Raw genomic sequence first — 16,661 nt, forward strand, 5'->3', positions numbered from 1 at the left:
TCCTTGTTTTCACTTCGGACCCCCCTCACGACCTCCCTATTATTCAATCCATATTTGAGTCCTTTCGCCACTGCTCTGGCCTACGTATAAATTTTTCAAAGAGCGAAATTTTGCCTCTGAATACGACTAGGACCCCTCATTGGGCCTCCTCTTCTCCACTTAAATTGGCCAAGACCCATATCACCTATCTGGGAATTAAAATAGGTCACCCACCCTTCCTCCATTTACAGGCTCAATTTATCTCCCACTATCGATAGGCTGGTTGCCGACCTTTCCAACTGGAAATCCCTCCCCATATCCTTCTTTGGACGATGCCACCTCTTTCGTATGTCAGGTTTCCCTAAATTGTTGTACCCTCTACAAACCATCCCGCTCCTTCTACATCACAAAGATGTTCAAAGGCTGCAAAAGGCCCTTACCTCCTTTCTGTGGAATGGCCGCCGCTCTAGGATAGCCCTTAACAAACTATTCCTCGCGAAACGGGAGGGGGGGATAGGACTTCCAAACGTTAGGTTATACAACCTGGCCAGCCTGTTACGGGGATGCCTGGACTGGATACGACAGGAATCAAAATATACTAACTATGAGTTGGAACGACAAATGGTGGCTCCTTACGATTTGACCTCTCTGCTGCACTGTGCTCATAGGGATCTACCATCTCATCTTAGAGCCAATTTGTTGCTTAAGGATACTATTGCGGCGTGGAGGGCAGTTCGTAAACAGCTACACATCCCTATGAACATCTCCCAGTTCCTGCCCATTCAGGGGCACCCCTTGTTTCCCCAAGCCCATCATCAACGCCTCTGCTCTACCTGGTCTTCAAGGGGGTTGACCAAACTCTCCCAATTTTATGACCCTATCTCCGGAACCCCCCTCTCTCTTATGGACCTCTCTAACCTCTATGGAGTCCTCCCTCAACACCACTTGTTTGTACAGCAATGTCTTAGTTTTACAAACTCTCTCTGCCCCTCCAAATTTTTGAGGTTCAAAGCATCTCTACTGGACACCTGGATTTTCTCACAGAAACATAAAATTTCACACCTATATCATCCACTCAATGCGGACAGTCTCTGCTCCATTGCTTCGCAAGTGGCATCGCCTTGGAACAAGGCACTGAACTCACCTCTTGCTCAACAATGTGCATTACAAGGCTATCTCTACACGTGTCGTCATATCCAAAATGAATTCTGGAAGGAACAACAATTTAAAATCTTACACAGGGCCTATCTTCCCCATCTCCGTGCCTCACCAGATCACCTACGCCACTACTGTACGTTGTGTAAGTCTCTTCACCCTACTCTACTTCATAAGTTTTGGGAATGTCCCTCTATCTCTACCTTCTGGGATAAACTGATTCTCTTTGTCTCCCGCCTGGTGAACTGTACTCTCCCTAAGGATGTCTATGCTTTGCTCTTTGGCCACTTGGACATACAACTCAGTACTATACCTTCCCACCGCAGGGCCTCCCTGCTACACTTTAAACCCTGGCTATCCACTTGTTACACGATTGCTCGCAGAGCCATATTACAACACTGGATTGACGCCTCTCCACCCACTCTCGCGGAAATTAGAGCGGATCTTCTTGCACTCTGGAAACTGGAACATCTGGACGCGTCTATGTGCTCTCACCGGCACTCTTCCAAACATCTGAAAAAGTGGGATGGACTCAGACCAGACTCTAGCCTTTTTCTACCGCCCCCTGCCACGGGGGATCTACATACTCAGCTATCGTACTCGCTGCTCACTACCTAGCCCTTACACATTCCGATTGAAATGACTGGTTGATGCCTTTCACTGGGAACTACACACTACTTTGATGTTACCTTATTGCATGTATGTATTTTCCTAGTATTGACAGCGACATGACTCCATATATTGCTTTAACATGTGGTGTTACATCCTACTTATCATATTCCATACTTCTGGTCCTTTCAAGCACTTCTACCCCCCCTACCCTCCCCACCTCTCTTACCCTTGTCTACCCCCCCTCCCCCCCCACCCCTACTTGTGGTTGCATGTCTGGCCCTTTGGGGCCGGGCCCTTGTACACTGTGGTACTTTTTGTTCTAGAAAAGAAATGTTTGAGACTTGTTCCTCACCTTGCTATGTTTTTCAGGTGCTGGATTTCCTCTACCATTTTTTGAGTTGTTGCACTGTATATTGCACTATCGTATCTCTGTATTGCATTTGATAAGTCTCAATAAAATGTTGTTAAAAAAAAAAAAAAAATTGAAATGAATTGAACATAAATACTTAAACCGTGCAAAAAGAATCAGTGCAAGAAGTTCAAATAAACAGTTGTGTGAATACAAAGTTGTGTATTAAGTTGCATAAACCAAATCACAGGTAACTGTTATTGTGGAGATATCTCAAAAGGAGAAACGGGCTTCCAAACTCCAGTGCCAGGTGGCAATAAGTGCGTCTCCCCGTCCCCAGTGAATACAGAATGGGGGCTTACCAAATTGTGATAACCCTCATTAAAGAAGTAAAAAAAGGCATGGATAAATGAATAGTAACTCCACAGGGTCTCCAATATCCTCTCTGGCGATGCGATGTAGATCTCATCTAACAGCATGTACTAAACAATAAAGCCCCGTACACACGTACCGATCGTCGGCCGAACGATCGGCCGTCTTTTGTCCGAGGGCTGTCTTGTCTGTTGAAAAGTGCAAAAGACTGCACCCGAATTTTGTCGGCCAACAACAGCCGAACTGCAGAAGTGATGTCATGTGATGGTTAACTTTCCGTGTGTTTTTTCTTTTCTGAGCATGCCCAGTCTTGCAAATCTGCTGTCTGTCGGCCAAAATCTGTACTGACTGGCGAACAATCGGCCGTTCTGGTGTTGGCCAACAAAAATTTTAATGCTTGCACGACAGATTCTGTTCGGCCGAAAATGCGCTGTCGGCTGTCGGAAGCATCATACTAACAAGCCTACAATCGGCCAATCGGTCGTCGGCCGAATCTTTACGGCCGACAATCGGTACGTGTGTACGGGCCTTAAGGCTCCATATGCTGATGTTGACCATGAGCCCAGTTCACACTGGGGCCAGTTTGAAATGGTGTGAGTTCAGCTGAACTTGCACAATTTAAAACTGGCATTTTCAGTCTGACTTTGAGGGCGATTTCACAGACATCTGTGCATGTTTCCGCACAGATGTCAATTAAAATAGCCTCCCAAAGTCATCAAAAGTAGCACCGAAACTACTTTTGGGAATCAGTGCGGCGCCACGATTCAGACGGTGCCATTCCTGGCAACTGGCTCTGATTTGACATATCAAATCGGAACCAATGTGAACATAGGCTAAAAAAAAGTACTCCCCATAGTGTAAATAATAAAAAAAAAAAAAAAAAAAAAAAAAATATTACACTTACAAGACACATGTGAATAGGCTTCCAGACCTATCAATCCTGGGTCTATTCCCACAAGCAAAATGTCTGTGACTGGTTGGCGTATATGCAGTATAGGGTGGATTCTGGCTCCACCCTATGTGTTATGTCATAGGTGACATCCTTAGGGGTACGAGAATAGTGTGTGTAGTTTAAGTGGGTGATTAAATTCGGTTCAGAACATTTTTTTGTTTTGCCTAGTACCCTGCTGAAATAGGATGCCCCTTAGGACTGATTTTAAAGCTTCCAATGGAGGAGTAGTGAAGTGGGATCCGAAGAACCATCTGTGCGAGAGTTGGTCATGGCTTGTGGGGTCATTTTTAGAAGTAAGACGTTTAGGCGCAATGTCCATTCACGAGTCAGGGCTGTGGACTTTATAGCGAAAAATGATGGGAGGTCAAATCACACCATGGTTTTAAAATGGTATTGAGGGTTCCATTACACACTTGCTGATTCAGAAAGAAATGTTCCTATTCACACTAAGACTGGTGGGCACTAAAGAAGTGCCGTTTCTAGACCCTAGATGTAACACTCTCCAAATATCTAAAAGTTGTTGCTTGAAGAGGATTTTCATCAGTATATTTTTTGGCTTGGAGGGGAATTGGATTTCCATATGGAGGAATCTAGGGTAGGTTCTAAAATCAATACTTACTGTTACGAATTGTACATTTATAAGGAAATGCATCAACTCCCTAACGTGTATCAGAAAATGTGTAATTTGCCAGGTAAAATGTTTAAAGCCTTAATAAAATGTTTGTTGATCTCCCCCCCCCCCCCTCTGGAGAGATTACTACTCAAGCCCCGTACACACGATAAGAAATTCGGAAGGGAAATTTCGTCCGACGACCGATCTGTCGATTTTCAGATTGTTAGTATGGTGCTTTCGACAGCCGACTCCGACTTTTCGGCTGACAAAATCCTGATGTGCAGGCTATAAAATTTTTGTCCTCCGTCAACACACGTCCGATTTTCATCTCGTTAGTACAGATTTAGACGAGGAAAAAATCTTATGAGCAAGACTAGGCATGCTCAGAGATGAAAAAGCATAGAAAGCAATCCAACACATGACATCACTGTCGTACAGGAAAATTAGTGTGCAGTCTAGAGCACATTCCAACCAACGGACACGCACTCTGGACAAAAGACGGACGACTGGTCGGCGGAAATTCGTAGTGTGTGTACGGGGCTTCACTTTCTGTCTTCATGTCCCAACAGGAAGTGAGGTAAGACCCAAAGACAGTGATTGCCATCTGACCTGTCTGATAACACAAGCTGAGATAAGAAATGAGTGCCATGGATCATGCTGACTTGTGTTGAATTGCTCAGCAACTGGCCATGATATCCAACTATTTTTCAATTTTAGCTAAGCTACTGTTCAGAAAAGATGAACTCCTAAATGAAAGTCTAAAAATAGGCTTTTTTGACAACCTCATCTTACTTCACAAGATTACTTTAGCTCCATAAAGTAGGCACCCTGGGCATCTGCTTGCTAACTTTGTGTTTACCTCCTTGGAGTGCCCAATAAACCTCAAACACTCAGCACTTTCCCCATCAATAACTGGCCTCTTCCCCCTTTCTCCTCTACCACCACTTTCTAGCAGTTACTAAAAAAGGAGAGTTTGGGAACTACTGTACTGGGACTCTGAAAATGAACTTGAGCATAGTTTATATATATATATATATATATATATATATATATATATATATATATATATATATATATATATATATATATATATATATATATATATATAAATTATTTTTTTTATCTTATTGGCTCACACTACCTTTTTTTAAATGTCTCTTCTAGATTTAAAAGGGTAGTCAGAGGAAGCCATGAGATGGCCGTTCTCATGCAGAAGTGAGACCGCTGTATAGATATGCATGCCTAGATTAGCAACTCTTTTGTATTAAGTCTATGAAGAAAAATCTGGTGTTTTAAGAGGACTGCTAGAAACTAACCATACATTTATTTTTTTGGCAAACTGACCAGGGATTTATTGTATGAACATGGAGAAGGGGCATAATATATCTTAAACCCTACAGGGCAAAATAAATTGGGTCGTCTTCTCTGCCCGAAACGTATAGTGACATGGCCTTTCTGTCACAAAATTATGCTGTAAACAGAATTCTTCTTCCTACTGTATGAACATATTATCTGTCTTCAGGCTGACCGTCAACTCGGACAGTGTAGCTCGCCAACTAGAAGCTACCAATATAATGGCTGAAGAAATGATGCAGGCACAAAATGCAACTCTGCAGTCTCAGGAGGAAATTTTACGGACTGGACACCTTCTGAAGCAAACCCTGCAAGAATCCACCACTGGTGAGTTGCTGTGTATAGAATGCAGTTGCATGCAGTGGGCTTTTAACGAGAGAAGGAGAGTAGGAATGAGCCTCTAGGGATGTGTACCTTGGTCAGGGGCAGACTGGCAACTGTCAGCCCAGGGGGTAAGTACAAAACGGAGGCCCATGGTGCAGGGACACGGCCCCCCTCCTACTCTCCCTCTTCCTGTCCTCCTCTTGACTTCCATTACAGGCTGAAGCCCTGCTCCACGTACTCTCTACTCACCCACAGGCTGAATTTGGGTTCCCAATTTGGCCAGCTGGGGGCGGTTGGGGGGAGCTGGGACAGCTCAGTTGGGGCTGGCCAGGGGAGGAGAATCTCAAGTGGGGCATGAAGCCGGCCTCTGCTCAGACACAGTTTACACCATCCATGCTGGGGAGGGAGGCCTGCGCTGTGTCCTTGTCTTCATCCTGCACTCAGTAGATCAGCAGTGGGGACTTTTTACTTCTCTTCACCAAGAATCCTTTAGGCATGTCTGTGGCAGAAGCAGTGCAACCTTTTTACGAGGCATCAGAGTGGCCCAGGGGGCAATTGCCCCCCTGCCCCTTGGCCCAGTCCTCCCCTGACCTTGGTATATTCATAGGTACATCTCCATAGTGTCTCTTTGCTTTCCATCTTTTCATGATCCACAGAGTTAGCGTGGGCCACTGGAAGCCTCTGCACATAAACTATATACAACCAGATGATCCCATTTGATGGGGGTTTTCAGAGCTGTCCAAAATAAAAAATGCCAATCTGCTGACTATGGTATTGGCTGATCAGATTGCTACTTGTGATCCATAATGTAACCAGCCCCACAAACTACGGAATGGAGCATGTGCAGATTTTTCAAAACCCAGACGAGGTTTGAGTAAGAAAGTGATCAGCGATTTTTGTCTTAAAATGTGTTTTTTGTTTTTATTTCTTTCTATTTTTGTTCTAAATATAGACCTTCAAATTTGTCCCAAAACGGAGAATTCAATGCTTTCTGGTTCATGATTGCCTGGATTCCTAAATGTTATCAAACTACTGTGCCATGACTTTTTATATAATAGCAAATGTATGACCTGCGATTACTTTCCTAGGACAAGGCAATTACAGTTCATACTTCTCTGCATTTTCTTTGCCCCTCTGGTAGACATCGGCAGCCAGTGTAGCTCCTCTACTACCCTGCTTCTCTTCCTCTTGCTCCCATCATGGCATATGACCCATTTCCAGTCTACCTCCCTATCCCACAATTGGCTTATTTTCTGGTCTTCCAAATGATAGATTCCAGTAGCACACCTAACCAACTAAGTGCCCAGTCAGCATATAGTCTCACTGGGCAATAAAGCATATCTGTGTAATAGAAATCAAAAACCATTTAGACTCCAGTTGATCTTGAGTTGTGGAGGACTGTGAGGAACTGCATACATCATACATTTTTATATCAACCTACGTTTATTTTCTTGGGGTGTCCTACGTCTGCACTCTGCAGCCCTTTTTTTTTTTTTTTTCTGAAATGCATTTGGTGCTGTTCTTCGGCATTGTAAAATCTCCTGTTTTTGTCTATTAGGGGTGAAGCAAGCTTTTGAGGAAATGCAGCAGTCTGCCAGCGAGCAGCGCCTGCTGTTCTCTGAAATCTTCAACCGCATCACCTACCTGCACCAGTTTGTTGTAGGGGAATCCAACACGCTGTACTCCTTCATGTACAACCTGATGGGCTGTGCTGCTGCCTTCTTGCTGACCTCCACCCAAAGAACTGCCGGTGCCAGGTATGTTTACATCAAAGACTGTGTGCTTCTTTACATAATATTAGGGGGAGAAATTACTTTTATGATAAGTACCCATTGCAAATGTATCTCATTTAACTTTTTATGGTATATGTGTAGTGCCACCCCCGTAGGGGCTTCCAAGTAGATTGCCTGGACCCTTTTCCCAGTAGTTTTCCTTGCAGGATAACACACCGTTCTAATCATTCTTCAGGCTCATTAAGCAGTCTAGGTGTATGCTTTAATTAGAACTTGGATAGGTGGTGGTTAACAGTGGGGTACTCCAGTAACCCTTAGTAATGATTTGGGGGGACATTGAACTTTCTCTTGCAGAACTGTGAACCAAGTTCTTACATAATTAAAGAATGGACTGAGCTTTGTAGCAGCAAATTGAGGAGACTAATCTTCCTCTCTCGACAGTCCTAGCAAAGTCCTTTCACTAAGCATTAAATAGACTGAGCTCTTCAGGGCACTGGACCCTAAGTCCCCTTTAAACACACTAACTTTAGCACAAGAGGGATGGCAGCAGAACACGGTGTCTAGGATCTCTTTTGCCAGTCTGTACTCACAAAAGTCCTTGAGGAAATGTTGGTTTCCGTCCTCCAATTTCTTCGAGACCCTTTCACCGTGGTACCAGACTAGATCCTTTAGACCAGTGGTCCTCAACCCTGGTCCTCTGGGCCCACTAACAGGCCAGGTTTGCAAGATAACTGAAATACATCACAAGTGATCTCATTTGCTGCTCAGTGATTGCAGTACTCTAGTCTGCATCTCCACAAGGTAATGCCTAAAACCTGGCCTGTTAGTGGGCCCCGAGGACCCGAGTTGAGGACCACTGATTTTAGATTACAGCCCCTCAGCCAGCTTCAGCAAAACGGGTCTCCGGGTAGCCCAACAAAGGCTTTGACAACCTGCAGTTACGTGGCTAAATGGCCTAGGGGGGCTAACGGCCCCCCCAGGTGGATATCTCCTCTTCAGGGGAAAAAACAGGCTTCTCCAAGTCTGAGTATTTATTTTTTACAGACTCCCAGTCACCATCTGGGCACCTCTGTCCAGGGATTACCCAGGGCTGTATGAATATTCAGCTGCTGATTAGACTATTCCTGCCCACTAACTGGACCAACCAAGTGAAAGCAGTCAGTTCTGCAGCCATTTAAACATAGGGCAGGCCAGAAAAATCAACGTGGCCACACTGGTTACAGTGAGCCAAAACTAAATTTGCCCAACAACCAAATGCAGCACCACCAGATACTGTGAGCCAGAATTACATTTACCTAATCCTAGCACCTACCTAAAGAGGGTGCTACATATGACATACGTTTGCTATAACCCCTACTAACTGGTTGAAAGTCTACTTTCACAAGTCTGACCACAAAATCTGCTGCAGTTCTGTCTTTAGAAAGATAATGAATGGAAATACCCTTCGCATAATGTTGGTGGGAACAGTTTACTGGTAATTGACAAGTGGAATGGTTGGAGAAGGGTGTTAACCTCCTTCAGAATGTCCTTGTTCAATCTTTCCATGCTACTCCAATGATTTGGCTTTGAATGATTAGAATGACTTCTCTATCCTCCTGGTTTCTAGCAATGTCCCTGTAAACCCCGATTAACTGGACACAAAGGGATATACAGTATAAGCACAGAGAAGTGGTTTCCTAACCACTGCAATACCAAGCACATTTACTCCTTTCCTGCCAAGGCCAATTTTCAGCTTTCAGAGCTGTCACACTTTGAATGACAATTGCGCAGTCATGCAACACTGTTCTCAAACTACATTTTTATTATTTTGTTCACACAACTAGAGCTTTCTTTTGATGCTATTTAATCACCACTGAGTTTTTTTTTTTTTTTGCTAAATGAGCAAATTTTTATTTTATTAAAAAAAAAAAAATTGCAAATACTTTCCCTTTCTTCAATTTAGTCCAAAATGTATTTTGTCTGTAGGAATGTTTTACTGTCCACAAACTATGGTGTAGATAGTTTCTTGAGACCCAAAAATATCAGGACATTACAAATATCTCCCAAATAATCCCTTTTTGAAAAGTAGTCAGTCCAAGGTAGGTTAAGTTTTATAATTTAAAATTTTCATACTGTAACCATTGCAGTATAGCATTGTCATATAACTGGTGTGGTGGTGATCAGGGACACTGGTGACCATACGGGGGACATTTATTTCCCCCTGTGTGTGGGGAGGGGGGTTACACATTGTTTGCTTTTTTAGCAATGCATTTCATTGCTATAAGCTAACATTTTACTGAGTGACAACAATCATTCATTCAGTTTATTTGTTGTGATATGCTGTGATTGGCCACAGCTTAACACATGGCACAGATGGGCTGTGATTGGCCCACTCTGTACCATGTGATCACTCTTACCAATTACAGCTAGCAACATAATTGTACACAATGATTGGCTCAAAAGGAAGCTATCCATTGTTTACAACTGTCGTGTCACCTGTGATTGGTTACAGCGGTACCGGTGTTCCGTGAAAAAACCATACCCGTGAGAAAACCATACCCTCGTCACTTCCGGAGGGTATGGATTTCTCACGGTACTTTAACTTGCGGCGCTTACATTATAACAGCTCCCCTGCATCATGCCTCATGTCCGCTCCTTCCCCTGTTACTTCCCTGATCTCCGTTAATAAATATAAAAGCGGATCACGGAGCACAGATCGCCGTCACTTACATTTTATACACCCGCCGCCGCTTTTATATTTATTAGGGGAGATCAGGGAAGTGACAGGGAGAGGAGAGGAGATGATTGATGTTGCAGCAGAACTGTTTTAATGTTACCGCCGCAAGTATTAGTGTCGTTAACATATCATACCCTCCGAGCATGCGCACTTGCTAACTTCTTTCTTGTTCAATCACGTCTGCGGGGCTCTGAGCATGCGCACTGCTGCGCTGCTCTGCTGTTTCAGACCGGAAGTGATGAGGGGTATGGTTTCTTCACGGGGTATGGTTTTTTAACGTTACACCGGCAGCAGGTCGACACAGCCGGTCACAGATTGCACGTCACATGACGTCCACCCAAATCGATGAGGCCCACCCTACTGTCAATTGACTATAGGCTGGGTGGGAAGTCATTTAAATAACCAAAGAACAAAAATGTAATACATCAGCTCACAAGTCTTTAGATGTGGTGGCTGTATTGGCTTTAATTCCTTCAGGGTAAAAACATTTTCAGCAAACGGAAAACCTGTTGATCCTGCCAAATATGTAGAGTAATTGTCGGTGTGTGTGTGTGTGTGTTTGTGGTTTTTTTTTTTCCTGGGAGTTGCATTAGTAGGAAAAGCAATCTTACCTATTGTAAACTACAACACCCCCCCCCCCCAATCTCTTATGTAAAGGAGATGAAACAAGGGAGATATTTGTAGTCCAGCCTGGGTGGCAACCATGACGTCCTCAACAGATCTAGGGTGGGAGTGATAGTAGCCACACAGGATTTTTATTCCCAGGATTACCAGGTAAAAATAAAGGGGGAGGGGAACTAATGCAGCCACCTCATAAGGACTGATGCAACATTATACATTTCTTGTTCTTTGGGCTCAAGACCCATAAAGTGCATGGAGTGGGAAGGGAAGGAACCCCTGTTAAATTGGAAGATTTTTCTGTAAACCCATTAGTGAGATTCACCTACACTTCCTGCCCCAGAGACAGAATAGGAAGCAAGTGGAAATCTCAATAAGGGAATATTCTCTCTAAGACAACTTAACATTTCCAGGGAGAGCCATGACATTTTGTATCCTTTCCCTCTCTCCGACTGTGATTATCAGGACAAACCGTGGGGATAAATCTCCTTCAAAGAGATACAAAGCATAATGGCCAAATTATTTCTCCCTCTATCCAGAAATAGAGTATAAAGCTTTGGCTGGAGTCAGTGGCGTAGCGTGGGTTGTCAGCTCCCGGGGCAAGGCAAGTAATTTGCGCCCCCTAACCCGCAGGATTTTAGCAGTCGAGTCTCTTCCACTAGATTAGCACATGTATTGTTTTCTATGAAAATACTGATGTAATTAAAGTAAAATGCATCTAAATACAAGCTTGAATGACCAGCGTGCCCCCTTTCAATGCAGAGAGGCCAGCGTGCCCCCTTTCAATGCAGAGAGGCCAGCGTGCCCCCTTTCAATGCAGAGAGGCCAGCGTGCCCCCTTTCAATGCAGAGAGGCCAGCGTGCCCCCTTTCAATGCAGAGAGGCCAGCGTGCCCCCTTTCAATGCAGAGTGGCCAGCGTGCCCCCTTTCAATGCAGAGTGGCCAGCGTGCCCCCTTTCAATGCCCCCTTTCAATGCAGAATGACCAGCGTCCTGCCCTGTCCCAACCCGCCATATTCAGCCATAGGGCGGCTGCGCTGGATATCTCCCAGCGTAAAGATGGAGGCAGCCGCAGACAGTGTGTGAACTGTGTATGTCAGAGTCAGACAGACAGAGTGACACTGCGGATGCGCCCCCCCCCCCCAGATGTTGCGCCCGGTGCGGAAGGCCCCCCCTGCACCCCCCACGCTACGCCACTGGCTGGAGTTCTTTGAAGGCCATAATTACTCTCCTCAAAGGGCTCCCCTGACCCATATATACTGGGCTTACCAGTGCCTCCTCTTAGTTAATTTCTCCTCTGTACCTCTTCTGGGTAGTGCAGTGACCGTCATCCAGGGTGAAGCTGCCACTCTGCGCCAACCTTTTACCTGATATGGGGGCCCAATAGTCTTCTACAGCTGGGATCTGCTACTACTGAACTGGCCAAAATAAATTTGTGCAGCCACCATCCCCAGAGTGTCAGTACCTAGTGTGGACTGCACCTCCATCCCACTTGTGCAGACAATGGACCTAACCACCGGAGACATCGATTTTCCTCCATTTGGGTTCCTGCAGTCAGGTAGAGCAGGACCTGTCAGCAAGGAATGGGCAGGCTGAGTAAATGCTCTCAGCTCAGTTAATATGTCCTACGGGCTGCAGCCTCATGGCAACACCGCGCCCCCCCCTCAAATACATAAAGACCCTGCACCCAGGGCTGCTGTCCCCTCCTGCCAAGCATCCCACTGCCCCCCCCTCCAATCCAGGCACTGCTTCCTGGTATAGGGGGTGTTTGACCTGCTCCCTTATGATGGTTCCCCAGCCTCATCTCTCCTCTGCAGCTGATAAAAATACCTGGCTCATCTGGGTAGTGCAATGACAAGGTCATCCAGTGCCCGGGGTGAAGCTGCCAAACTGCGCCAACATTTTAATTGGGGGGGGGGGGCCGGGCCCAATAGTCTTCTGCAGCTGGAATCTCATACTACAGAACAGGCTAAATACATTTGGGCAGCCAGCTTTCCCAGAGTGTCGGTACCTAGTGTGGTCTGCACCTCCATCCCAAATGTGCAGACAATGGACTCAACCACTGGAGACTTCGCCTCTCCTCCATTTTGGCTTCTGCAGTAAGGTAAGGCAGGACCTGTCGGCAAGGAATGGGAATGCTAAGTATATGCTCTCAGCTCAGTTAAATATGTCCTCCAGGCTGCAGCCTCATGGTACCGCCCCCCATAAAGACCCTGCACTGAGGACAGCTGCCCCTCCTGCCAAGCATCCCACCACGCGCCTCCAGTCCAGGCACTGCTTCCTGGTAAAGGAGCTGTTCCCTTATGATGGTTCCCCAGCCTAGCAGCCAATCACTAGGCCTTAGCACTGTCACATGTCCACAGGATTGGTGTCAACACTCCCCTAGGTCGCCAACACAGCCGATTTTTAGCATCCACTAGGGATCGCAGGTAAGACGACTATGGGGGTTATAGATGCTCTTTTCAGATACTGTCACTTTGACCTGCATGGGCAAAATTGTGTCTTAAAGTGGTGGAATGGGCCACATAGTGATCTCTGCATGCTGTTCTTTCTCCACTCCAGTCTATGTGGAGTCACCATTTTTTATTTTTCTGTTGCTGGATATATTGGTTCCTGATGTGGTGATCTTTCTACAGACTGGTCCTGTTTACATTGGTCGCTGCTAATGTCTATGTGGAGAGGATGATCTGCTCCTATATCTTGGGCAATACGCAACCTAGTTATGATCAGACGGTGAGCTCCTTGTTTGTAAAGCATATCAAATTTCATTTTAATGTAGATTGAGCGTAAATGAAAGTGGCTGGTGTGAGCAATAAAGTGTTTTTTTTTTTTTTTTTTTGATTGATTAAATTGATTAGTTGTAAATGTAAGCACTTCTGACAAATTTTTGTGGTGGCCATTGATTTCCTCCTGAAAATGCTAGCTGCTATGCTAATCAACTGGCTTCAGTGCTTTGAATTGTTGACCTAGATTAAAAATAAAAGCGGAATACCATTTATTTAGTTAGTTTTTATTTTAATCATCAGTATAAAAATAAGTTAATTGTAGGAAGTGTATGCCGTTTAAGTAATACTGTAATTTCTTTAACCACTTAAGCCCCGGAGGATTTGGCTGCTAAAAGACCAGGGTTTTTTTTTTTTTTTGATCATGCGCTATAAACAAAAAAAGAGCATCAATTTTGCAAAAATAACAATATTTTTCACATTTTTTTTATATGAAATCCCCCCCAAAAAAAAATGTAAAAATCAAAATTTTTTTAACATTTTCGGCCAATTTGTTTTATGCTACATATGTTTGGTAAAAAAAATCACAAAAAGCGTATTTTGATTGGTTTGCGCAAAAGTTATCGCGTTTACTAACAAAGGGAAAGTTTTTTTGTCATTTTTGGTGTTTTTTTTTTTTTTTTTAACGCGTAATTGCGCGATCTGCGACATTGCGGCGGACAGATCGGACCCTTGACTGACATTTTTGACACTTTTGGGGTTACCAGTGACATTACTACAGTAATCAGTGCTATACATATGCACTGTTACTGCAAAAATGACACTGACAGGGAAGGGGTTAACTGTATTGGACAGGGAGGGGTTAAGTGTGTCCTAGGGGCGTGATTCTAACTGTATAGGGACATTGCTATTGGTGTAAAAACAAAGATCAACGGTCCTACATAGTAGAACCGTCTGATCTTCATTTTTACACAGGGGAGAATGACGGGCGGCTTGTTTACATTAGCCGCTCCGCCTTTCACCCTTCACCGGAACGATCATAGTGTGACCGGCGGACATCGGGTCCGCCGGTCACACGCACTGACTTGTCAGTGAACGAGCCGCGGCGGGCGTGCGCCCGCCCGCAATTGGCTCTCAAGTCAGTGACAGGCGAGTGACGTATCCATACATCACTGCCTGGCCGGGGCTGACCGCCGCAGTATATAGTCGTGTGGCGGTCGGCAACCGGTTAAGATTTACCCAGGCCAGATTAGTAGAACTCTCGCTTCCGGCATGGAGGCAGGGAACTGTGACTCTCGTACACTAAAGCTGTACAGTTGTATGTGTCCCCTTACCTATTCACAGAAGGCCTTGTATTCTGTGAATCATTGGGACTACAAATTGTTATATGAATAGGTAAGAGGAAAGGAGGGGTGGAAAAATACCACTGTGGCCCTCGTGTAAAACAGCCCCAGCTCTCATAGCCGCTCTCGCCATACCTTTTGGCCTTAGTGAAAGTATTAGACTTTAGAACCATATCTAGTAGCCTACACCTCCTTAAGACGTAAAGTAAAAACAAAAGGCACAATTTTTTTTTTTTTTTTTCCTCCATTTGGGAGATTTCCTTTCTTTTCCTGTCCCTTAGGCACACCAGGAAGTGAGAGGAATTGCCTCCAAAGCAAGGGAATCCCATGAGAACTAGTGTCCCCGTTGGAAGGTTTCTCCTCTATTACTGCTTGGGGACAACCCAACATTTGGGATTTGCCTTCACTTTCAGTGATAATGGTAATTGTGATATAGAGGATGAATCTCCCTAACTGGGATGCTTAGCAATAAAGACCTAACCGGCTTTCTAAACCCTCTCCACTCTATCCAAAACGAAAACATTTTGCCTTTTTAGTTATGCTTTAATTTATATTTGCACTGCAGCTGTTACAATTTATTTTTTAGCTTGGAGTGCCACTTAATTTTTTTTTTCCTAAATGTTCAAAATAAAGCAGTTCTGCCTGCAATACTCGCCACTTCTCTAGCATAGTCCTTGCAGACGTGCTGCTGTCTGATCCACTCAGTCCCCTTCTCCAACCCACTTTCTGTGATGCAAGGCCACCATGGGCATGCCACCTGGGGGCTCACTATGCCAGCATGGGCTGTACAGGTCTCGCCTACTATTGCTTAATGTGGAACTATACTCGTCTTGACTCCAGCAATGCGGCTTCCTGGACCTTCCTGTCAGCCAGTGACCTCTTCGAGCGGCTGGGTATGGGGTTGCCGGCTGCATTTATTGGTTGTGTCGACATGACGTTGCCCCAGGCATGTGCAAGGGCGTTCAAATGGCTTTGGCATTGCTGAGTTTTTACAGTGAGCTGCGAAGGGGTGGATAGGCAGCTAGGGTAACTTTAATGCAGACGAGACAAAGGTTCATCTTTACTAAAAATGACCTATGCAGATAAGGGGCATCTGTAGATAAAAACAAACCCTGCAGCTTTGACCAAAACTGAATGATCCCCTTGCTATAGATTTTGGTCATATACTTACCTTATGAAGCCTGACCTAAAAACTCCCAGTACGGTGCTAAAAGAGGCCTGGCTATTACTGTTCACCATCACCATCGCAGGAGCGAGTTCTTTCTCTGATTCAAACCCCCTTACATGGGCTTTGTCTCTCCTGATACAGTAACTCCGTTTGAGAGCTTACTCATATGATGAAGGTGAACAGTAATAGCCAGACCTCGCTTTGCAATGTCCTGGGAGTTTTAAGGTCAGGCTTCATGAGCTACCTAAATGGCATTTATTCAACTTTATTCAGAGCTGCACAGTTTTGGTTTTATTTATGGACACCCCTTATCTGCATAGGCAGTTTTCCGGTAAAGGCGAACTAACCCAATAGGTCACATGATCAGCAAGAAATTTAGGTAGCAGTATTGCCAATACTTCTATAGCCATAATCTTCTAGGGAATCCTTTTTATCCATTCCTTAACGGCAGCATTGGGAAACTCTTTTGCGTGAGATTTAAGAAAGCTGGTGCACACAGAATATGATGCAGCTGTGCACAGTAACCAATCGGCTTCCAGGTTTTATTGTCAAAGCCTAATTGAACAAGTGGAAGTTAGAAGCTGATTGGTTACTGTAGTATGGTAAGCAACGGGTTAAGTTGCTGTCTGCAAAATGTTACAATTATGTATATG

General features: G+C 44.7%; 1 protein-coding gene across 1 annotated transcript in view; it reads left to right on the forward strand.

Moving 5' to 3' along the window:
* Positions 1 to 16,661, forward strand: part of LOC309560708 (uncharacterized protein) — a gene marked incomplete at its 3' end in the record, with an annotated part of 48,125 nt that overhangs the window by 8,285 nt on the left and 23,179 nt on the right. The window contains exons 3-5 of the mRNA XM_082264334.1: positions 5,555 to 5,712; positions 7,268 to 7,466; positions 13,411 to 13,507. Of these exons, the coding sequence (XP_082120460.1) occupies positions 5,555 to 5,712; positions 7,268 to 7,466; positions 13,411 to 13,507 (454 nt within the window). The remainder of the gene's footprint in view (positions 1 to 5,554; positions 5,713 to 7,267; positions 7,467 to 13,410; positions 13,508 to 16,661) is intronic.

The sequence above is a fragment of the Pelophylax lessonae genome (assembly GCF_965119305.1).
Source record: "Pelophylax lessonae genome assembly, chromosome: 7".
Lineage (NCBI taxonomy): Eukaryota > Metazoa > Chordata > Amphibia > Anura > Ranidae > Pelophylax > Pelophylax lessonae.